Source organism: Triplophysa dalaica, chromosome 2 (assembly GCF_015846415.1).
Source record: "Triplophysa dalaica isolate WHDGS20190420 chromosome 2, ASM1584641v1, whole genome shotgun sequence".
Lineage (NCBI taxonomy): Eukaryota > Metazoa > Chordata > Actinopteri > Cypriniformes > Nemacheilidae > Triplophysa > Triplophysa dalaica.
The window spans coordinates 29,310,394-29,333,761 of record NC_079543.1 but is presented as its reverse complement, the minus strand read 5'-3'; the positions used below and the strand labels follow the sequence as shown (position 1 = coordinate 29,333,761).

The 23,368-nt window shown below is 39.3% G+C and overlaps 1 protein-coding gene across 1 annotated transcript; it reads right to left on the bottom strand.

Annotated features, from left to right (window-relative positions):
- Window positions 1–1,448: 1,448 nt before the first annotated feature.
- slitrk6 (SLIT and NTRK-like family, member 6) lies at window positions 1,449–17,303 on the bottom strand. The gene is made up of 2 exons (XM_056763457.1): window positions 16,898–17,303; window positions 1,449–5,155 (listed from the first exon to the last, which is right to left on the bottom strand). Exon 2 carries the CDS (start codon window positions 5,141–5,143, stop codon window positions 2,657–2,659), a length of 2,487 nt encoding a protein of 828 aa, XP_056619435.1. The 5' UTR covers window positions 5,144–5,155; window positions 16,898–17,303; the 3' UTR covers window positions 1,449–2,656.
- Between the last annotated feature and the right edge of the window lie 6,065 nt (window positions 17,304–23,368).

Below are 23,368 nucleotides of genomic sequence, written 5' to 3'. Positions count from 1 at the left end.
CGAGAGCTCGGTGTGTTCGCTCTAGCAGAACCTTGCATGTCAAGTTGACTGCAGTTCTCCGTTTATCACTACGGTCACATTGTTCAAGTGCGTGCCATATTATTACACATATACCAGACAGAACAATGTGAAGTCACTTTGCATTCTTCTGCGCCTCTGTAAAATAATCACACCATACACATTTACATACTTAAAAAAAAATGCAGAATGTTGGTCTGCACTTCGCTTGAAGTTGCATCGAGCCACCTGTCACAAGCCGGATGTTTTGTCATAATGCTGTTTTCTGCATGGCCGGGTGACAGCTTCTCAGGAGATTATTGAATACAATGGTTAATGGGAAGATGTCAGAGAGACACTGGATGAGGAAAAATAGGAATTTGCAAGAGCAGGAGGATGAAAAAATAACTTCAGCCTTGTCATGTGTACCTTGTACCTGTGCACTCACAAAAGTTCTTTTGAAAACAAAGATCTGACAGAGTTGTGCTGCAGCAACGCAAGCTGTCAAGTTCACAAACTCACCGCTGACAAAAGTCATTTAGTTGTTGTAACAGCTGGATACAATTTACAACTTTATAGTTTATACTGATTAAATCATCTTTGCCACCGGTTCAGAAATGAACATTTTAAAACACGAGCTGCTTTATTTAAATGTCTGGAACAGACACTTAGTTTACAAACTAAAGTTACAAAACGTCTCAGTTGGTTTTGTGTCAGAGCCCAGGTCGTTCATCAACCCAAATCTAAACAGTATTTGATGTAGTCTGGATCACATTTTAACTTCACTCTGCATAGTTCTGCATGAGGGCAAGTCACGCAATTTTCAGCCACCGAAGAGTTTGATTGTCATAAGACTTTTAACACAAAAATAAATAAATACATTTTTAAACACAAATTTCTTCTTTTTTAAAATGTATTTCTCCATAATCACATTTGATCACATCTCAATATTTCTTCTAGATCTAACATGATGGATTATTCACACCACAGATATTTAGGTACTTGACAAATGTACTGTACATGTGTCCTATGGTGTGACGGCAAAAATGTAGAAACAAACAGGTAATTTTATTATATTAATAGTAGGGCTGTCAAACACTTAATCTTGATTAATCGCATTCAATATTCAAGTTTGTGTTGTCTGTGTACTGGTGCATATTATGTATTTATAAACACATACACATTCATGCATATATTTTTGAAAAATATAAATATAAGCATTTATAAATAATTTTAATTCTTGTGAAAAATTTATGAATATATATAAATATTTCCTAAATATATATATATATATATACACACATGTTTTTGCGTTTATGAATACAAAATTAATATGCACAGTACAGAGATATATATTATCCAAAGACAAACTTTTATTCTATATGTGATTAATCGCGATTAATCGTTTGATAGCCCTAATTATTAGCATAAGAGTGATGTATCTTCATTGTAAGTATTTTTCCAAATGTTTCGCCTTCATGCGGTCAGACAGTGTACTTTTTGGATTTATTGGGGTACAATATTGCAATACACTCGATTGATTTTGTTTTTATTTACAGCTTAATCGGTACCACATTAAAGGCACAAACATATAAATGTTAACTTATGTACAAATATACAGAATAAATAACTCTCATCTACACCGGTACAAAATAAAGCTATGGTGCACTTTCATACAATAAAACATTTCAAGGCTCGACACAACAGCTTTGTGTGCATATTTTCTCTATATACATATACATATATATATATAATTCTCTCTTCTGTCAGAAAATGAAGATAAAACACCCTGCACAACTATCATGCCCAAAGAAAAAAATCGGATTTGATGTGTGTATATGAAAGGAACTTTTAAAAAACATTATTATACAAAGCAGAAGCTACACTCCCCGGGTATTCAAGAGAAAAATGTTATAGTCTGTGCTGCATCACAACATCTGATTGTCATCAACCACCTTTAAATGGTATTTTAAGTAGTGCAATTCTTTTCTGCGTCTCTCCAAGGACGCCCAACAGAGTTTCTGCGCATATCTGAAACACGAGCGAGTAGGTTTATACGATATAATTTCTGAACAAACTCTTTAGTTACACGGAGGATTCCTGGTGAGAGGCCAATTTAAGCCACGATAAAGGGCCACGGCGGCCGATCGTAAAGTCTGACCTCGCGGTCGAAATGTTACTCTGCGTGGTTTAGTTTAATATTTAATGAGCGAAAACTGTGTTGGGCACTTTGAAACAATCTACCAGATGAGGGAATGTCACGACTAGCATTTATGGTTCTGTCTGACGAAAATCATTTTCTTTTGTTTTTCTTCTTTTCTTTTGGTTGATACAGGTAAACAGAGCTTTATATCGGCCACATAGAGAATTGTGAAGCGCATCTATGATATTCTTATCTATGATGTAGCAAACAAAGAAAACAAACAACTGCACAATGAATGTTTGGGTATCATGAACTTGAGCAAAGCCAAAACATCACGCCATCATTCATTGCACTAAATGTTGTTGCAAAGTATAATCCAACTGCTTCACTGTCCAACAGTATAAAGGCTATGAAACCAAGCATGACCTGAAATGAGACATTGTGGCCTCGTAAAAATATTTTTCTTTCGCTTTAAGGCACTTGTAGTATGGGGTGTATTGTAACAGTGTCCTCATCTCAGTTGAAAGATGTTTGGTGCTCTAAGACTTCTAAATAGTCTGGCTCTGCATGTAAGTTGGCTTTGAGTTCAAAGTATTCGTTTTTAGTCTGTTCCACCATGACCTTCCTCGGCCTTGCGTACACCAGCCTCTCCATCAGTTTTAGCTCTTGGTGATGGTTGGGGACTTGCATGTCCATGGGCGGCTGAAGGTGCGATATGTTTTTCCTGAGGTATTCTGTGAGGCTGAGCTGCTGGAGCTCCCGTTCCCTTTCCAAGATGTTCTTGTATAAGGAGGTCGCGTCTCCCAAACTCCCAAACTCGGCGGGGTAATCGGTAACGGCCCTGAACTTCACGTTGGCTCCCGTGAGGAGTGATTCGCTCTCCTTGTCGAGGATGCTAGGGCAAATGTGCTTGGGCTTCTCGCCGTCGTATTCATCTAGCTCATATTCTTTGTGCTGTGAGCAGTAACTGGGGTTCCTACAGACCTGAACGATCGGGCTACGGCCAGCTTCGTCGTACATGCTGGTTCCTTGCCTCTCGGTCACGTGGTGGGTGGTCTTATGGCCGTACATGCTGTAATGCAGATGGATGGGACTGCTCTCACGCGGCTGCTCCTCCGCCTGCTTCTTCTTGGCTTTCCTTCGCCGACGGTGCAGCATGAAGACTATGATGCCGGCAGAACAGAATATGACGATTAGGAGAAGGATGAGAAGACACAGGATAAGCACCGAGAGTGGCACTGCTTCAGTCAGAGAGCGAAAGAAGCCGCTGGTTCCACCTTCTGGAGCGATCGTGACTGGTACACCGTTCTCCGTCGCTCCAGGTAATGAGTAATAGGTGACCAAACCAGGACAGAGAACATCATGCTTGATGTTTCTGAGCTCAACGCTAGAAAGCTTTCTAGGTGTGTGGCACAAAATGGAACCCACCACGGTGTCCTTGTTGAGCTTTTCCCCCCACTGCTTGAGGCTAACTAAATCACAACTACAGTCCCAGGGATTGTCCTCGAGGTAAATCTGCTCCAGATTATTGAGCTGGTCCAGCACGTTGCTAACGGGCAGGTGCATAAAGAAATTCTTTCGTAGGTTCAACTTTAACAGGGGCACGTTCCGAAAGATCTGGCCAGGGAGAGCGTTGAGCAGATTGTTGTTCAGGAAAAGAAGCTTGAGATTGGTCAAGGGGTTGAAGGACCCTGCCTCGATCTCTTTGATTAAATTATACTCCAAATACAAATATTCCAGGTTATGAAGGCCGAGAAACATTGTGGCGGAAATCTTCTCCATGCGGTTCCCATTGAGGTACAGCTTTTTAAGACTGCTCAAACTCAGAAAGGTTTCATTGTCTATGTAGTCTATTTGGTTGTTTGCCAAATTGAGCAATTCCAACCTGTCATACGTCACAAAATCATATTTCAAAAGTCTTTGTATCAAATTTCCCGTTAAAACCAGCTTGGTCGGGCTTTGTTCAAAAACACCCAGATCAGATATCCTTTGAATGCCTCGGTCCTCACAGTGCACTAAAAAACCTGCGCTCGGTTGATTGTGACAGGAGCACGGCGACACGCAGAATGTCCCGAGGCCATTGGCAGGTGTGGGGATCTTTGCGTCATCTTTTGCTTTAGTGATCTGAACAACCTTGGAGGATGGGGTGACAACCATGTCTAAGGACTTGGACGGCTCCTCGAGGTTAATTTCAGCATGGAAGGGGCAAAGCACGTCCCTTTTCACCTTGGCCAACGGGGTGCCCTTAAGATGACGGGGGCCGTTGCAGATCACATCGCCAATGGACGACTGCGCCCGCATATTCTCGATCCAGACCTTCAAATGTAAGATTTCACAATCGCACACCCATGCATTGTCTTCCAGCAAGAGCTCCATTATCCGACCGATGTGCTCCAGGAAACCCACGTAGGGCAGCGTCTGCAGCTTGTTCCCTCTCAGATCCAAATGGGTCAGAGGCACGAAGCGGAAAATGTTTGCGGGAAGGAACTCGATGGAGTTGTCGTTGAGGATCAGAACTTTAAGACGGACGAGCGTGCTGAAGGCCCCGGGTTCCACAACCTGGATGAAGTTCGTGTCGGCCTGAAGGTATTCCAAACCGACCAGGCCTTGAAACGTGTCCTCCTTTAACATGACCAGGAAATTGCTGTTGATATGAAGCTTTTTCAGAGAGCCCAGTGAACTGAAGACTCCAGGTTCCAGCTCTTGTATGCTGTTGGCGCCTAGATGCAAGGTCGAAGCTTTCTGGAAAGCATCCATATCCTCTGCATGCAACTCTACCAGGTCGTTCTTGTACATGTTAAGATGGAAAGACTTATTTGCTGGAACCTGCACCTGAGATATTTTGCTTATGTTTCTCTCCTCACAGTTCATGTATAACTGTCCCTCTTTCTCTTCGCAGGTACACAAAGATTCGCAAGCTCCACCGTAAGATACCCTGCCTTCGGTGTCTCCAGAACTGGCACCAGCAAAGAAGAGGCAAATGAAAATGATCCTGGACAGCATTTTGTCTCGTATCTAAAAAGACAAGAGAAAGAAAAGTAATTATTGCAGTTATTAGTTATTAGCACTAACAAAAGCAATTTAATATTAAAACATTGAGAAACACTCAAAGAGAAATATATTTTGTAAAAGTATTTTAAAAAGTTCATTAAAAAAACAAATAATATCTAATATAATGTTACATATTTTAGCTGGCCTTCTAAAACCTTGGATGTCCAAATTCGCTGTTTTCAAGGAAATTCGTTTTCAAATGATTACATACCATGTTGTCAAAGTTGACAAGCACTTTTGAATGCATTTTATAGGTTACATATTTGCAAATCCCAGTGACAACGGGTGACTTATAATAATAATGATATATGACAAAAAGTAAAAATCATGAAATATGGAGAAACAATAAAATATAAAGTTATGTAATATGATATAATGAATGTGTTGTCTTTTTCTCTGTCAGAAATAAGAACTACCTACTGTGGTAGTACACCGGTGTCCCATGACTGAAAATTGCTTCCAAATATCTTTCTCTGTGTTCATTGGAACAAAGACATTTATTCGGGTTTGAAACAGCCTGAGGGTCAGTAAATATGACAGAATTGTTGGTTCTGGGTGAACTTTCCCTTTAAGCAATCCACAAGATGTTTTCTGTCTGTTTTCTCTACTGCACAGTCCTCTACCGGATGCATGCATACATTTTACACTGACGGTAAATTAGAAACACATTGAATGATGTATACCGACTTAAATTGATAAGCACTGACCTGCAGTATATGAGACTTTTCTCTGAATAAATAAGATGTGCCTTTCTGCCCTTGCTACCTCGAACATCTGGATGCCATACAAATCTAGCCCATAATTATCTCATTATATCAACAACAACCCCTCCTTTAAAATGATAAATACCTACATTAAAGGGACAGGTCACCCAAAAATGAAAATTCTGTCATCATTTACTCACCCTCTTGTCCCTTCAAAACTGTATGGCTTTCTTTCTTCCGCAGAACACAACAGAAGATATTTTGAAGAATGTTGATAGCCGAATAGCGGCAGGAGACACTGCCTTCTATTGTGTGGACACAAACCAATGCAAGTGAATGGCTGCCATCGCTGTTCAGTTTTTCAAAATATCTTTGAGAAACTCATACAGGTTTGACATGACAAGAGGGTGAGTAAAAGATGACAGAATTCCCTTTTTTTGATGAATCATCACTTTAATGTGCATAGAGATTTGATTCTGAATTCAGATTAGTCTTCCAATGCCCTGGGATTCGAACCAATGATGTGGTTTCCAATTATTTCTCATCGTATTCCTCCAGGGCAACGATATCAGAGCCGTCCGCATAATTTTATGGCTCCGTACTGCAACCGCTTGTCAACAATCGTCTCATTTGTTTCTATTTTTAAGCCTCCTAGGGAACTTTACTAGACACAACCGAATCAAAGATTGCACTTAAACGAAACAACAAAGAACTCCATCAAGGATCAATAAAAGAGAAACCGTCAAGCAATAACAACTTCCTCTGGATGACCGTACGTGTCCACTGCAAGGAAACAAGCCCCATAGTATTTCTCCCAATGTCATTTAATTTCAACACAACACACTTCCATCTAAATGATGAAACGTAAAACACCCGGCCAGTCCCTGTGGAACTCTTAAGACTGAAATGCTTCAGATCGTATCGACTCGGCCATCGAGAGGTCCAGCGTGCCGCATGACACCCTGGGGCTGCGTGCTGACAGCTCAGAGCAAACACAGGATGAGATGATGACAAACACGCGCTCCGTTTGAACTCTCGGGGATGCAGGTAGAACAGCGGTGGTGGGGGGCGTAAATAAAATTAGATTAAAGAAATGCTAAAATACTGCGGGGAGAAATGAGCACTTGCGTGTCACGCTTGATGACAGGACAAAGAAGAGACAAAAACAGTCTCTATTTTTAAGCGCCAGCGTGTGTCTGACAGTGAGAAGAGAATTTGTGGTCCATTAGGAGCTACTGAAGCCTATATATTGCCCTCTCATGCATTAAAGCAGGGTCTAATGTCTACCAACGTAGGCGTTGGTAGACATTAAATGCCCCGCCGTACCTTAAATGGCCCGCCTACGTTGTCGGGCTTCACCTTTTTGCTTTAAACATGTGTGAGTTTCTTTCTTCTGCACAACACTGCAGAGAAAATATACACAAAAAATTACGTTAATAGCCACACAACATTGAACTCCATTGACTTTCATTGTCAACACAAAACTGCAGAGACATTTCTCAAAATATTTTCTTTTGTGTTCCACAGAAAAAGTCATACAGCGGTTAGAGAAGTCACAATTGGGACATAACCTTGATTATTCAACATAACAACAATTATTTCAGATAACCGCAATACTTAGTCCTTGATTTGCACTTACGGTTATGTTCCAGTTACTTTTCGCCATCCTTTGAGTTGAATATGATTTGTATTTTTTGCGTTTAGGAGATTTATTAAAGTGATTCCAGATTTGCTGCATCTACACAGCGAGACGACATCATCCTCATATCTGAGTTTTTTTCTCTTAAGATGGACTTTTATGTTACGGTAACTCTATACCTTCCGCCACTCAAAGAGATAGGACAGTTGACTTGCTATGACGTAAATAATTGCCTAGAGGCGTGGCAAACATGACTACTGAGTGGCACGACTTCTGTAAACGGATTTTGGCACAATTCATTCTTAGTGTCTCAATGTGAACCAAACTAACCTTTAAATTCTTCCAAGAACTAATTAGCCGAGTTATACTAGCCACATTAATTTACACCGTATGTCAACATCGGCCTCATTTGTGCGTATGTTTGTCTTCTGAAACAAAAAGGATCCTCACATGAAACGTATCTGAGAACTAAATAAAGTCTCTTAAACTGCACATAAGCAACCTCACAGCAATAAAAATTTCCCTCTGGGATGCAGAATCCAGCTTGGCCTAAATAAAGAGCAAACTAAGCACTGTATGGCCTCCTGTAAGACTAAGTCAACTAAAAGGCTGGCAACTTGGTTATGGAGGTCAAACTAACCACTCCCGATCCTTTTGATCCTATTATGCAAAGTGACTTGCAATGCATTCAAGTCAATAGATATACAGTCTTAAAAGTATGTGCACTCTCTGGAAAAACAAACACATGACCTTCATGTTGCAAGAGCCCATGCCCTATCAGTCGGGTTACAGGACAGCAGATGTTACAGACAGAGAACTATAAAAGGTCTACCCAGCACAGACCTTTACGCCTGTATGACGTCTGCTGTAGATCTGGGAAGCATCTGCTGTGTAAAAACATCTGCTAAACATCTTGGAGAGAGCGCTTATTCATCCATTCCAAATCATAAACATCTTACAGAGATCTTCTGGATGTCCATATGACATCTTACAGCAGATGTTTTCGAGACGTCTTGCAGACGAGTAAACTGTGTCTTGCAGGTGCAAATCAGTAGTGTACCGTGACATCTGAAGCTTGGCCGTCTGCGCCCCCCCCCCCCAAAAAAAACACTAAATTACAACAGTAAAGTCATGTATTGTACATCCGCATCATACTTGAAACGCAACAAGCCAAACAGCACAAAGAGCTATCAGGAAACCAATATGCATAAAATACAAATCATTATTTCACATATGGGCAATTGCGTGAAAATGTCAACGTTACCGCAAACGTTTACTATGGTGAAAGCACAGATTGGAACATTTGGTGTTGAAACACCCATTTCAGATCTCTCTTCACATTTGTAAAGCATTTGTTTTATTTTTACTGCATGATTTTTCATAGTCAGGTAAGAGCCTTTTTTAGGATTGTCACATCCATAACGCTACATATTCCTCATAAATGGACACATGAAAATGAATATAAAGAAACTATTTCATGTTCTATAAAGAATGAATAAATCTTTATATTAAACTGGTACAGTGAACGCATAGAACTAACTGTAGTAAATTTACCATTTATCTCATAAAATGTCCCTGTTATGCAGAACAAAATCAAATATTCACAATGATTTCTGGTAAAGACTGAGCATCGCAATCACTCGTCTCAAATAAACCTAAGCAACATAAACAACTGTGCACATCAGCAACCAGAATGAATTGAGCCGCGGCGGCCTAATAAATCATAAATAACTTACAGTTTGATGATCAAATTATTTCCCTTCTTCCTCCTGTTGTTTTGATTGAACAACGTTTATCAACTTTTTTTCTTTTTTTTCCAGTGACTTGATAACAAAGTCCATCCACAGGCTAATTTGACCGATGTTTTTACACTTTATTCTTTTCCTGTTACGTTTTACAAAACTGCTGGCGAAAAATCCCTAAAATGACGGAAATCACCCTAAAGTTAGCGAAAAACCAGAGCCATTGGAGGAGCGTCGATCATGGAAGTCAAATATACACATCTAATAGAGAATCTTTTTTAGTTTTGGTCATAACAGAGGGCTTTGAGGGTTCGCTGCTGCTGTAAATGGAGATGTATGCAAATAGATGTATGCCAGATGTTTGTGTGCTATCAGGTTACACACAACAGGCCATCTCCTTGGACCTTGAGTACACTACAGTATATAAAATGTATATTTCATTAGCTCTCACGCATGCTAGACCGTAAAGCAAAGATTTATCATCTCAACTTTGCATCAGCGACAGCGACAGCATTATGATAATATTCCAAAACATCAAACCAGAGAAGAATGACAACACTCAATGGACTGTGGATAATTTTGTTTGACCAAAGCAGGTTTGTTTTTGTGCGAGCTCCTCAGATAACAGTAACCAAAGGAATCATATTGTTTTGCTTCCACTATCTTATCTTGGCATCACGATTCAGTGCCTTTGTTTTGAGGCGATACACATAGGCCCCATACGTGCCATTTACACGGCAAAACTGAACCCCAAACACATTCAGAGGCCTACAGCAACGTAAATTTCTCTTTACCACCGTTCCCAGGGAGGAAGAATCCGGCCTAGTTTGCAAACTATATAATGCAAAAAGTAGAAGACGCACACTGTGGGTCATTTCAGAACTCATTTGCATCCGAGCAGAAACTCGTGTTCCCTCTAACAGCTCTCGTGGTACAACGCTAACCTTTTTTGAAAGGGAAATTATATTTGATCTGGTCCCCGGAGAACTATTGTTTGTAGACAGCGGGCATTGTCTTGCTTGAACAGGTCGAGAAAAGGGCCACTCGCTAAGACACCACACCGAGGGGCTGGACATTCATAATTTATCTTATCAGTAATGAAACGCCAACAAAACAAGGTTGGTCAATGAAGAGTGGCAATCAAAATGACTGCAGCCCGCCACGTACGAGCCAATCAACTGCTAAACAATAATCTGCATAACCTGCTTAAGGACACGCTATTTAAAGGACAGGTAGCGCTTTAATCTTTTATAAGCATTGTCTGGATTGCATGTTTTTGTTGAATTGCTGTCAAGCAGTTCAGTCCTCAAGCGATGAATATGACAAAGGTGACGTTTAACAGGAGTACAAGTTTACGGTTGTCACCTCATTCCAGGAAGAATAGTTTAGATGTAACAAGCTCCCATTATACTAGCATGTTGAAAATCAGGACATGCAACTGTTGGACCATTTAATATTCACACCAGAGGTAAAAACACATGGACTATTTTATTACTGTTTTCAGTAGGTGACTGTCGCCCGTCCAAACAACAGAAATATTAGATCTGACTTTATAGAGCAGATACCAGGCTCTGATCCAACACCTGCCTAACTGACTTATTTAGAGCGCTCTACATAGGATGAGACTTTGTGTGTTACATAAATAATAATCCTCACGCCCTGCTAAAAAAAAACAATAGAACCCTGCCCGAAACACGCTAGAAAATTTAACAGATTTAATGGTTATAATAGGATTGTAATGGAATCCTGATGAAAAAAAACTATATCAACCATTAAAGAAGTAATAATGGTTTTAAAGGGATTGGTATTGGTTTTACTGGAAACTGTAACGGTTCCACTGGTATGTGATGGATTCTATTGGTACGATGTTATATAGCAGATGGGAACCAATAGAACATGATTCAATTTTATTGGGATGATGGCCAGAACACAACTAAAAGAAATGTGGTAATGGTTTTAAAGGGAAAAGCTATGGTTCATAATGGTATTCTAAAAGAGACTATTGGTATTTCGTGATGGTTTCGATTGGTTTACATACAAACTGATTTAAATAAAGTTTAACATTAACATTTTGAATCAAAACTCTAATAAACATAAATTATAGAATGCACCGATACTAAATTTCTCCGCTGATACCGATAGCCGATTATTCATCGTTATTCTGCCAATAATGATGATGAAATGAATATTTCTGAATGTTATTAATACATACAATGACTATTAATATTGAACAACAAACTAGTGATGTTTCTTAGCATTTTCTTTATGCAGAGCACAAATGTTTAACATTTTCCTGTCCTCTTTTGATATCGGCCCTGATCATCTGATGTTTTAACTATCTGCCGATAGCTGGTTTATTAACCGATACCGATAGTTGGCCGATATATTGGTGCATCTTTATTAAATACACTACGCACACTAAAATTGGGCACTCAGTTTTTACTGACTTTTTGGAAAAGAAACCTGTAGTTTCATGTCGTCAACAGAGATGGTGACATTGTGGCAAACGTTACATATTCCAAGAAAGTCTGTTCATTTCTCTTACTTTATCTGCCATCTTCATGAATTCTTTTCTGAGCTGGTCACGATGCATTATGGGATTACCTTCACTGTAAATGTGCCATGCTGCCTTAGAACGGACCTTAGAAGTGAGCAAACCTGTTCTGCATACCGCCTGCATCCTCTACAGTTAGCTCACTATGTTCAAAGCAGAAGAACTGCATCCCTGTCTTCTAAAATCATATGAATAAATGTGTTTAATACAGCTAGCGGTGACAAAAAACTTTTCTCCCAAATGTTGCGCTAAACAAACGTGCCACAATTAATTCACAAGAATTAGCAGCCAGATCTACCGAGGGAATGCTGTATGTTGTGAGACACAGACATCTGCACGCAGCAGATGCACCTCTCCCTGCAAATCAACATCACTACAGGAAGTTCTCAGCTTTTCTCTTCTCCATGTGATTTTCCCCTCCGCTGCAGTTAATTCTAACACAACCCAACCCTGTAATTCTCTGCGAGACAGGCATCAGCCCTACTATAGCTCACACTTGCAGTCAGTGATTTCAAACCCTTAAGTATTGAATTGTGGCACGCAACTCACCTCGCGACATTTCGGCTAGACATGAACGATTTGTGTAACAACTGTGTTAATATTTTCTTTGCAAACAGGCAAAGTAACCTGTAATCTTAATTCCTAAAGAAAGGCCTCGATGCAGAGGGACCACAAACTAGTTCTTTCTTCCACATTCAACATTTGCTCAAGTGAGTTTAAATAAAAGATGAAAATGATACGCGACTTGTTTAAAAGTTTCCGTAATAGCTTTGGTTATCGAAGCAAATTAAATAATGACAGCAGTGGCTCTGACACCTCTTAAATATTAAATTATATATCTAGCACTGTTCTTCCGGAGGAATCACACAGGGCGTTCACATCCTTCAGCGCCGAGTTTCGCCCCGAGCTCAGGAAACGACTGTAAGTAATGGAATAAAAGCAGAAGGTAAAACAGTGATTGAGTCATTTAATAAAACAATCACTTGCAACAGCTTCTCAACGGTTCACGCTTTATTCATAATACAAGCTCTTCTTCTTCAAAGGCTACAAACCTTACGCACGGGCGTGGACACGAACGTAAGCGAGCGAACACATGCATTGAACATATTTGATGTGCACGCTTGCGTTACTGTATTGTAAATTACCTTTGAACATCTGTGCCATTACACTGAATATTTATCGAGCTAGCTAGCATTAAATGTCGACTTTAACTTGCTCATCAACACGTGTTTAACCTACAAAGAAAACTAGTGTTAAAACTACTTTTTGTCGCAGCAACACAAAAATCGCATTTGTCAGATATTTAACAACAAAACACAAAAATAAAGCAGCGAAGCATTTTCGTTTGCTTACTTTAGTATGTACAGTGAGTATCGCTGTCAAAGTTGATACATCTTGATATATAAGTTGCTTTCTTCCCATGTGGATATCGATGTATCCTTCCACAATTTGGCCAGACAAAAGGATTTCAATGTCATCCAGACTAAATGAATGTGAATCCTCTAGCTGCTCAATGGAAAGCCTCAGGAGAAATGCATGTATTTACAACAAGGCACAATTATCTCAAACAAGAGTAAGAAGATCAATGATTAAATTTTCTCAGTGTTGCTTCCACCAACTGGCATCATCTAAAAACATACTGCAACAAAGTTCTTAAACTTTGAATTTATGACATGTTGTATGTTGAAGTTGAGTGAGTGGCGTTCCACCACACAAAGCATGATGCAAATGTCATTTTTTTTTCTGAATAATAAATAAATATGAAATAGGCTGAATGAATTCAGACGGCATAAGCCAAATTGGTAAAGGACTGCTTTAAAGGTCCAGGTTAAGAAATTTAGCGGCATCTAGTGGTGAGGTTGCGAACTGCAACCAATGGCACACTCCAACCCTCCCCTTTAAATCACTGCGGTGGCTGACACAGGACTACGATGTCGTCATGTTTTCGCTTCTTTTGCAGAAGGAGATAACATATTTATGAATCACGTTCTATAGAGTAATTTGTCCGTTAAGGGCTCCAGTAGAAATGGCGAATTCCATGGAATTGGACCCGCAGTGCATGTCGATAGAAATAGCTCAATCTAAGTTAATAAAAACATAACGCTTCATTATGTAAGGTCTTTACACATCTCTAAACACATAGTTATGTATATAATATTGCATTTCTGTCAATAGATCCTCCAAAAAATGACTTCCAGCACCTTCAACAAAGCAAAGGTTGTGGGTTTTAACCCAGGGAATACACATTCTGTTAAGAAAACGTCAGACGCTTTTGACAAATGTAAAATTACGAAAAATAAGTTGGTGCAGGGGGGCACGGTGGCTTAGTGGTTAGCACATTCACCTCACACCTCCAGGGTTGGGGGTTCGATTCCCGCTTCTGACTTGTGTGTGTGGAGTTTGCATGTTCTCCCCGTGCCTCGGGGGTTTCCTCCGGGTACTCTGGTTTCCTCCCCTGGTCCAAAGACATGCATGGTAGGTTGATTGGCATCTCTGGAAAAAATTGTCCGTAGGGTGTGAGTGCGTGAGTGAATGAGTGAGTGTGTGTGCCCTGCGATGGGTTGGGACTCCATCCAGGGTGTATCCTGCCTTGATGCCCGATGACACCTGAGATAGGCGCAGGCTCCCCGTGACCCGAGGTAGTTCAGATAATGCGTTAGAAAATGGAATGGAAAGTTGGTGCATTTCTAAGACTAAACTAGTCCTGTTTGAGACTTTAATACACATACTGAATTATAATGGCAACAGCACCATTTTCTATCCTTACATTTTTAAGGCAACTTCAGTTTATTACACAACCCAGAGGCAGTATATATTTTATGTTTTTCAGTTGTTAATATTCATGGCAGAAATAAAACCAGACAACTGTTGACGCACAGCAAGAGTACAGAGCTAAAAATGACTGTGGATAGCAAAGGTCAGACAATTTGCTCTTGGCATAATTTGATGAGAAATTTGGCCTTGTGTGCAATATCTGACTTTTCATTTGCAGGCAAATCTCAGCGCAATGCGAGACATCAAGATCTCATCGGACAGATGTCCAAAGATACAAAAACAATTGAAATATTGTTTTCTAGCAAAGCCTAATTTCATTCAGTTCATGGATAAAACTTTGAACAAAATCCAGGCAGGTAACAATAACCACGAGGCTAGTTTGAGTTCACCGGTGTTGTTTGTCTCAATGTTGAGCACATAAGCTCACAGCTTTCCATAAGAGCAGTACCCAACACAAGACTGCTGCAGGTTGACGTGTGCAGCGTACGCCACTGTGAGCCCTCAGCATCCAGAACAGGGGATCAGGGGATGGATGGATGGATGGATGGATGGAAAGAATAAAACAAGTGTAAACAGGGCTTGGGGCAAAGCGGTGAGCGAATCAGTGATGCTCCATTTTACCCTGAACAAACCCGTGGGCCAGCGCAGATGGCCTCTTCATTGTGTCTGCGGCACTGTGTGCAGGCCCCCGGGAGACGCCACAACACCCACGTATAAGAACAGAGGCCAGACCCTCGGTAATGTCACGGTCCTGAAGAGCCGATGACATCGCCCACTCAATGCATACGGTCATGGAGGGTACAGTCTTCACTCTCATACAAACCTCTTGAAACCTGACAGGAATATGAACGTCACCACAAGATCGGGAGATAAAACACACAGCTTTTGAGATGAGATGACGTGACTGTGAAAATTCCAACATCAATTTATACCACATAAAATAAAAAAGACTTACCGTAATGTAGTAAATTACAGTCTTTGTTCATTTAAATAAAATTTAAACACTCATACTTTCATTTAAAATCATTTCCTTTTTTAGAGTAATAAAAATTGGACGTTCATTGTGAATAATGCAAATACAAAACCACAACTGCATTACAGCAATGAGGATTTGGGAGGAAATTAGTTTCATTGTAATGAAAACAATTTCACATTGCCGAACCTTCTAATATAAAACATAAAGACATTCATTTAGAAATGAACCCACCGGAATTCTTTTAATGTTCCCCTGACCAAACCCCTACTGACCAATTTTTTGGATGCTTTACATCTTTATGAATCACGCACTATTCAGAAATGAAGTCTCTGACATGATCGAACTTGAAGACTCATGTGAAGCGTACAGTATATTCCTGGAGATATTACAAAAGCCTCGAGGGCCCTCAACACAACATGAGGGTTAATCAGGTCTTTTAAGGCAAACAGTCTCATGCAGACGTAAATGGAGCTGTGTTCAAATTACATGTGAATATCAATGCATTACACAGACCAGCATTAGCCTATCAGCATCGGTTTAATGTGGACTGCACGCAGATAAGAACATCTGTGCTGAGTTTGCACTGCGAACTCTGGTCCTCTAAAGACATTAAATTAAGACTTCTCTCCCTCTCTCTCTCTGAGTCTCTCTCTCTCTCTCTTTCCGAGTCTCTCTATCTCTCTGAATCTCTCTCTCTCTCAGAGTCTCTCTCTCTGAGTCTCTCTCTTTCCGAGTCTCTCTCTCTTTCTCTCTCTCTCTTTCTCTCTCTCTCTCTCTCTCTCTCTCTGTAGGTATGTCTGCTGTGTGAATGTGACTTTGAAGGTGAGCATCTGTGGCACAGACAACGGCACATTAAGCTTTCAACAATGAAGTCACCCGAGTTTCATTTACAGGGATTGAATTTAGCTGGGAATGAATAAGTAAAATCAAGCTGATAAGGTGTCTGAGAGATCTCAGTATATGGTGGGTTACACTAAGAGGTGCATTGCTTTCTGTGGCGAAAATATAACAGAAGGTACACTGGAAACCAAGCATATACCTATCCGACAGTTTGGATGAGAAACAAGTGTTGTGCATCTTGTACTGTACAGTACAGACAGTGTGCCAGCTCTAGTGTATTTCTCCAATACTCGCACTCCTTTCTTAAACATCTTTGTGATCCTTATATTTGTAATACAACATTAACCGCATCTATCCTCTCCTTGCGCACATCGAAGATTCAATTCATTCCTTAAGAACAAAAAGGTAAGAGATACGGAAAAAAGTAAAAAAAACGAGAATGTAAATTTAATGTTGTAAGGATATGCTATTCTTACCCAAATTACGCAGCGAAGAAGTCTCTGTAGTCCACTTAGCCAAGTTGCGCTTTGTGAATCAAACAAACCCGGCCAGTAACGCAGCGCACACAGCGCGCCCGGACCCTCACGACTTCTTAATAGGTTTCCTTGGCACGAAAAAGCCCACCGCGCAAAAACACCGCATGGAAAAAGTCCAACTTGCCCTCAGCTGTCCATTGCGCGATGCCTCATTTAAGGTCCAGTCGGGTTTTTTCTATTCAGAAATGTTGCGTCCTCATCTCGGAGTGTCAGCAACTCACTCGAAGATAGTCAAGCAACGGAGAATAACAGTGCGCAATTGAAATTCAGCAGAGGTGATGTCCGCTTCCCCCGGAGCGCGGCGGACACCCGCGGTTTAGACGGTATAGTCGCAGACTCCAGTGTCTGATCGGTCTGATCTGCGGCCAGTGAATGAGCTCGTACTGGTGCTTGACTGGAGCTCCTCCCTCCGTACAGTCTATCGTGACTTCTTACTCGTGTCCAAAGAAAGAGAGAGAGGAGACCAGAGCTGAATTTGTCTTTACGCACTCTGGTCATTACTGACTGCTGCGGGTGCACGACAGTTTGATTGACATGATGTGTCGACCATTCCTAATGTTACATGACTGACACATTTGACGTCTGGTAACACATTACAGTGAGATCTTATTCATTACCTTCAGTCATGCATTGTTGATGTTACCAATGAACAGGAATTCTATACCATTTATTAACGGCAATTGCTAGAATATAAAAAATCAAATTTGCAAATAGACCATAACATCTGTAGCCAACGCACAATGGACCGTAAAGCTTTAATGAAGCAACACTTAAGAGCATATATATCTTTGTTAATAGGCCATACAAATGAAATTTTCTTATTAGTTCACTATTTCAAATACAGATTTTAATGTAGGCTATATATATATGTGTGTATTCAAATTGTAGAAATCTAAATTAATAACAATTTAATGTGGATGTGTATGATTTCTACATCTAAATGTATTTGTTAAGTGACACATTTCTTTTTTTTGCCATCTTATTGATAGTACAGTGGACAGTTTTTACATAGTTAACCAATGTCAACACCTTATTACAACCATTTTATAATGTGTTAGCAAATACAGTACATACAATTATATACAATATAATTATTTTGGTTGTACATGTTCACGTTGTACAAAAGATTTTCTTGTTTCCATTAGAAGAAGCCTGTTAGAACACTCTCATATCATGCCGAGAAAACATGGATGATCTGGTTCTGTAGAGTCCTTGCTGAAGGAGGGGATCTAAAGTACCAAACACAAAGACATTCTGAACTTTTCAACTCAAATTGTAAAAAAATTGCAACGAAAATGAACTTTGGATCCCACTGTGTTTAAAGGAAAGACTCAGCAGCTACACTAATATTGTATTTACAGGAGACAGTAAGGTGCTGCTAAAAGTCTATCCTACAGTATATTGTGATTATCTTCATGCTTGTAAAGTGCTTTTAAAACTTACACAGAACAACAATAAGTGGATCCTTCCGCTGGTAAAAAGGCAAACACACTCTCATTTTTTATGACTAACATACCAGCCAGACTGCCAAGATCACGCAAACCTCATCGTGAGTCATGAGACCTGTAAATTCCTGGCTTGACAGCTTTACCTGAAACCACAAACCGCATTTTAAGATAATGGCATTTAATGATTGCTAATGTGCATTTAATAACAATATCAGATAAATCTGCTTTTACACATATCTTGGTGAAAATTGAGAAGCAAACTGTGTGACAGATTTTTTTCTTTTTTTTTATCCCTGTGGTTTCAGGTAGCGTTTCACAAACCGCACACGCCCCTCGGCAGCCCACACCTTTCTATGTTCATGCATAAGTCGCGTACACCCACGTGAGAGCAATAAAGCGAGAGTCAACTTTCACATTATCTTACAGGTGCCTCCATAAATCAAAGAAAACCACAGGGTTTTGATAAATATGAGAAGGCAGACATATGAAGAGAGACGAGGAGGTTGAAATAAATGAAAAGTAGCCTGTTCGGGTCATTTTGCGCAATCCAGTTTTTATATTTGAGGAGAATAGGCTATAAGCTTCATTTTGTTAGTGCTATAAAAGCAATTTTGATTCAATTAGGACAACAACAGCCAAGTAAAATCTGCCTTTTCTTCACAAATAATATAAAAGTAATTCTCGCAAATGTAAAATCCAATATATATATATATATATATATATATGTATATGAATTTGGACACTCACTACTGGTTGAGTAGGCTATATAAAAATTTAGTGGCACGTGTGTGTGTAACTGTATACATTACTGTAGAATTCTAAAGTAATTCTATCTATCTCATCATTTAGGGTCAATAGTGTCTTATTATCAATGCATGCAATTGACTTGCAGATACTGGCTTGTGCGATTGCATCTCTTTAGAGCATCTTAAGCAGCAGTTTTCTGAGATAGTCAGCATCTCCTAATGAATGCTGACAGTGTCTTACAGGAGATGCTCAGCTCATCGGTAGATTGTAGAGTTAACTCAAAAAACATTTTTTTCTTCTTCAATGATCATTGAGGTTGCCGGCTTTTACACGTCTAGCAGAAGGCTTTCCAAAATGGTACATTGTCAGTAAATCAAAGCTCGGATTCTTCTATAATGAAGAAAAGACAAAAGTACACATAATAAAACACCTGAATGATGATTTACAAAAATAATTTTGAAAAACAATAAGTATAGGTCACTATAAGTCAATAAAAGCTATTTTTGGGGATAATCTTACAAAACTGTACAGTTTCTTGCATGATACATATTGTCACGTTTATTATATTATCTTTTAATACAGAGAACAACGTTTATTTACACTTACATTTCATCACGTTAAATAAAATGACTTAATATATTTAAAATAAACACTAATACTCAAAAAGTAGAAAATAACTGTCAACAAGAACAAACACGAGTGTATAAATGTACACCTGTGGCATTAACGGTCCCTGTCCTCCAGCTGATTCTATTCAGAAAGTTTATTCGCATTGTATCATGGGAACAATGAGCGAGTGAGGGTACACCAGATGTACACTCAAAACCAGAATGCATTGTGGGAAAAAAGTAGTGATCAAATGTAGGGAATGAGTTTACTAAGAATTCAGATGACACTACAAAATGGCAGACACCTGATATAGTGCACTCAACCTGATCGCACCCAATTGCGTATAAATAACACGCTTTTGCATTATCGTCTAATACGTACGCCAAATTGCGATTTTGCGTGCATATGATACGCCAATGAGTGCTTGTACCTGGGTGGAGAGCAGCCATTTTAAAACGTACATGAAGAGGAAACACTGAAATAATTAAAATAATAAGGTTAGGTTTAGGGTTTGGGTTAGGGTAGAGGTTATAATATGCATGGACGCTAACATTAGGTTTAGGGTTTGGGTTAGGGGACAGGGTAATGAGACAAATTGCTGTTTAATATGCAAACGCGCTAATTGGCGTATCATGTGCACGCAAAAAAAGGCGTATTTATGCAAGCAAAATCGCAATTTGGCGTCCTTATTATACGATAATGCACAGCGCGTGTTATTTATACGCAATTGGTGCGGATGGGCTGGTGCACTACAAAGGAGAAAGTGGACAAATTCAGACAGCTTGTATTTCAAATCCTTAGAATCCGGATATTGTTAGTACGCTACATGCAGTAGACAAAAAGGCAGCTCACTTAAGATCGGAACACAGCCACAGTGAGAGTCTAGCCCACGCCACGCTTATTAAGAAACAAAAATAGCATCAAAAATGATCAGCCTCACCAAACAAATAATTGAGCAATTGTCTCGATGTCAAGAACAAACACAAGATGTAAAGTTTCAACTTGGAAGCCATTCTCAGGTTGGTTGTGACCTGAGGCTTGTGCTGTACCATCGCTGGTTATTACCCCACATCACTTTTAAGAACTGGACTCAGGTGGAAACGGCTCTTCTCCGCATCGCACATCTGATGCACAAAACAGAGAGAAAAATACAAGTCGAGGAAGAAGCATTGAGGGAATCCGAGTGAGCAAACAAATGCGTGCTCACATGATAGAGCAATAGCTCACTGAACAGACGGTGTTTACATGTACATGCGATTATAATGGAGGGCAAACATGAGGTTGATCGTATCTGTCCTCTGTTATGTAACTAGTGTTTGATTAAACATCTGGATCAAAAGAGAACGACATAATGGTTCAAATATTTGCCCGAGGTGAGCAATGAGTATGACGCTAATAAAACTAATATAGCACCTGCTTAATGACCTCGACACAAAGAGAGAAAGATGTGTGGTGTCAATTACGGTCATTCATTTGTGTTTTACATGACGCATCAACTCAATTTTACAGATGCTAAAATCTATTTTATTACATTACCAATATTACACAGGGCACTTGGGCAAGTTGTCACAAAGACGTCACAAGGCGTCTATCTCTGTTATGTTGAGTCAGACGGTTATACAAATACGTGTTGTTCGGTTTGTGTTTCTAATCTTGTTCACCAGCTCCTCACAGATCAAGCAAGTTAACACACGCAACCTGTATTACGTTTGGAAAACATACATTTCACTTTACATGGTAACAAAGCACATAATTGCATGACTCAGCTGTAGATGCACCAGTGAGGAATTCCATAACTTGTACAATATAATATACATTAATTGCATTGTTGGTTTCTTTGGATAAAAGTACGAACTAAATGTATAACAATGTAAAATCTAATTGATACAAAACAACTAACAAAAGTTAGTTTAAAGTTTAACTTGATAGAATTGAAAGAAAATAAATGATTCATGTCTAACTCTAGCACCACAGTCATAAACCCTGACTTATGAAAAAATCATGTTTAACATGTTAAAATCAGTAAGTTTATTGTTTTCACTTTTTAGAGTGTTTTCTTCATGTGTATCACTGCTGTCCTTCTGAAATCTCCATATTTGGTGATTTAATCAACATGAAATGGTTGCCTTTGAAATTACGTTAATCCAACTAAAAAATATAAGTTAACTCAATTCATTTCTTGTTGAATCGTTGAGTTGACTTAACTCGTTGAGTAAAATATTAAGGCGACCAGGTAACTTATTTTTTAAGTTGAATCAACATTTTTTTTACAGCGGGTCACAAAGGCTATATGATGGCACTGGGTTTTGCAAATATCAAACCAATAAAAACGTTTTAAAAAGTGCTTGGCAACTTTGACAACATAATTTAACCATTTAAAAGTACAATGTTTTTTCCATTTCCTGTAAAACAGCTAATTTGGACGTACAAGGTTTCAGAAGGCCAGTGACGATATTTTTGTTAGTTTCATGAAAGTTTGCATTCTGTTTCATTGTCACTAACCTTGTAAACACAACAAACAAACAAAATATAAAGGCCATGTGCACTAGCTTGCTTGCTCAGTGGGAAAGCTAGAATTGATCTAATGATTTATGTTTGTTTTTCCTTGGCATTGTGGATATCTGTTATCAATAATACCTCTCAAAAATGCCTAAAGCAATTGTCAATTCATTGAAATTTCAGTGGAAGGATAATGCCCGATACATAAGAAAGAGAACAATACGTTACATCACATCACTTTAGGTCACATTTGCCCTTCAAAAAAAAGAAAAAGGTAAGCCTAAATCTAAATATAAACACCCCATTTCATATTAAAGGAGCAGTGCATCAATAGTCAGTTTTTCCTCTGATCCCGACATAATTGTGCTCCCACAAATGAGATTAGCGGGCAGGTTATCACAAGGAAATGCACGACTCAAACATTACCTGTCAACAAATACCACAGAATGTGTCTCAACATGTTTGAATAGAAGCGCAAACAAAATAATGAAACGTTGCTTATCTAAGTCATCGAGGAAGAATCCTTCAGTGAAAGAAGTTTGGCATTAGGAATAACCTCATTTTAAAAGATCAATGTCAACATCGCGTGCAACGTGTCATCACTTGGCCTACTTGAAATCTAGGTTTCGTTTTCCGTGCTGAATGTGGGTTGATATCTGCAGGATTCTGCAGAAAGGATGAAAATGTATTAAAACGTGTTAAATTGAGCTTAGAGCGCTGCACTTCAATTAGTAGCTAAAAGCATAATCAAATTAGACCAATCGCTCATTATCACGCGAGTGGCGAGGAATGTGACCAACTTTGTTAATGACGTCTGCATGAATGCTCACAGAAATCTGTGGCCTATGTTGTTTTTCTCAGATAGCAATGCGTTTAAAGGGAAATCAAAAAGAGACATCTGAAAGGTTTCCTAGGAATGTCAAATGCATCTTATCTAAAATTTCTAAAAGATGTTGATGTCTCGAACTGTGCTCACATTTGAAGAATTTGGCGATTTTCAATATAAAACATTTGATATGAAATATTTTTTTTGAAATCTATTATACTGTACGTTTCTTTACAAGTTTCTTTATATATGTTGCAATATACTGAACAAGCTATTACAAAA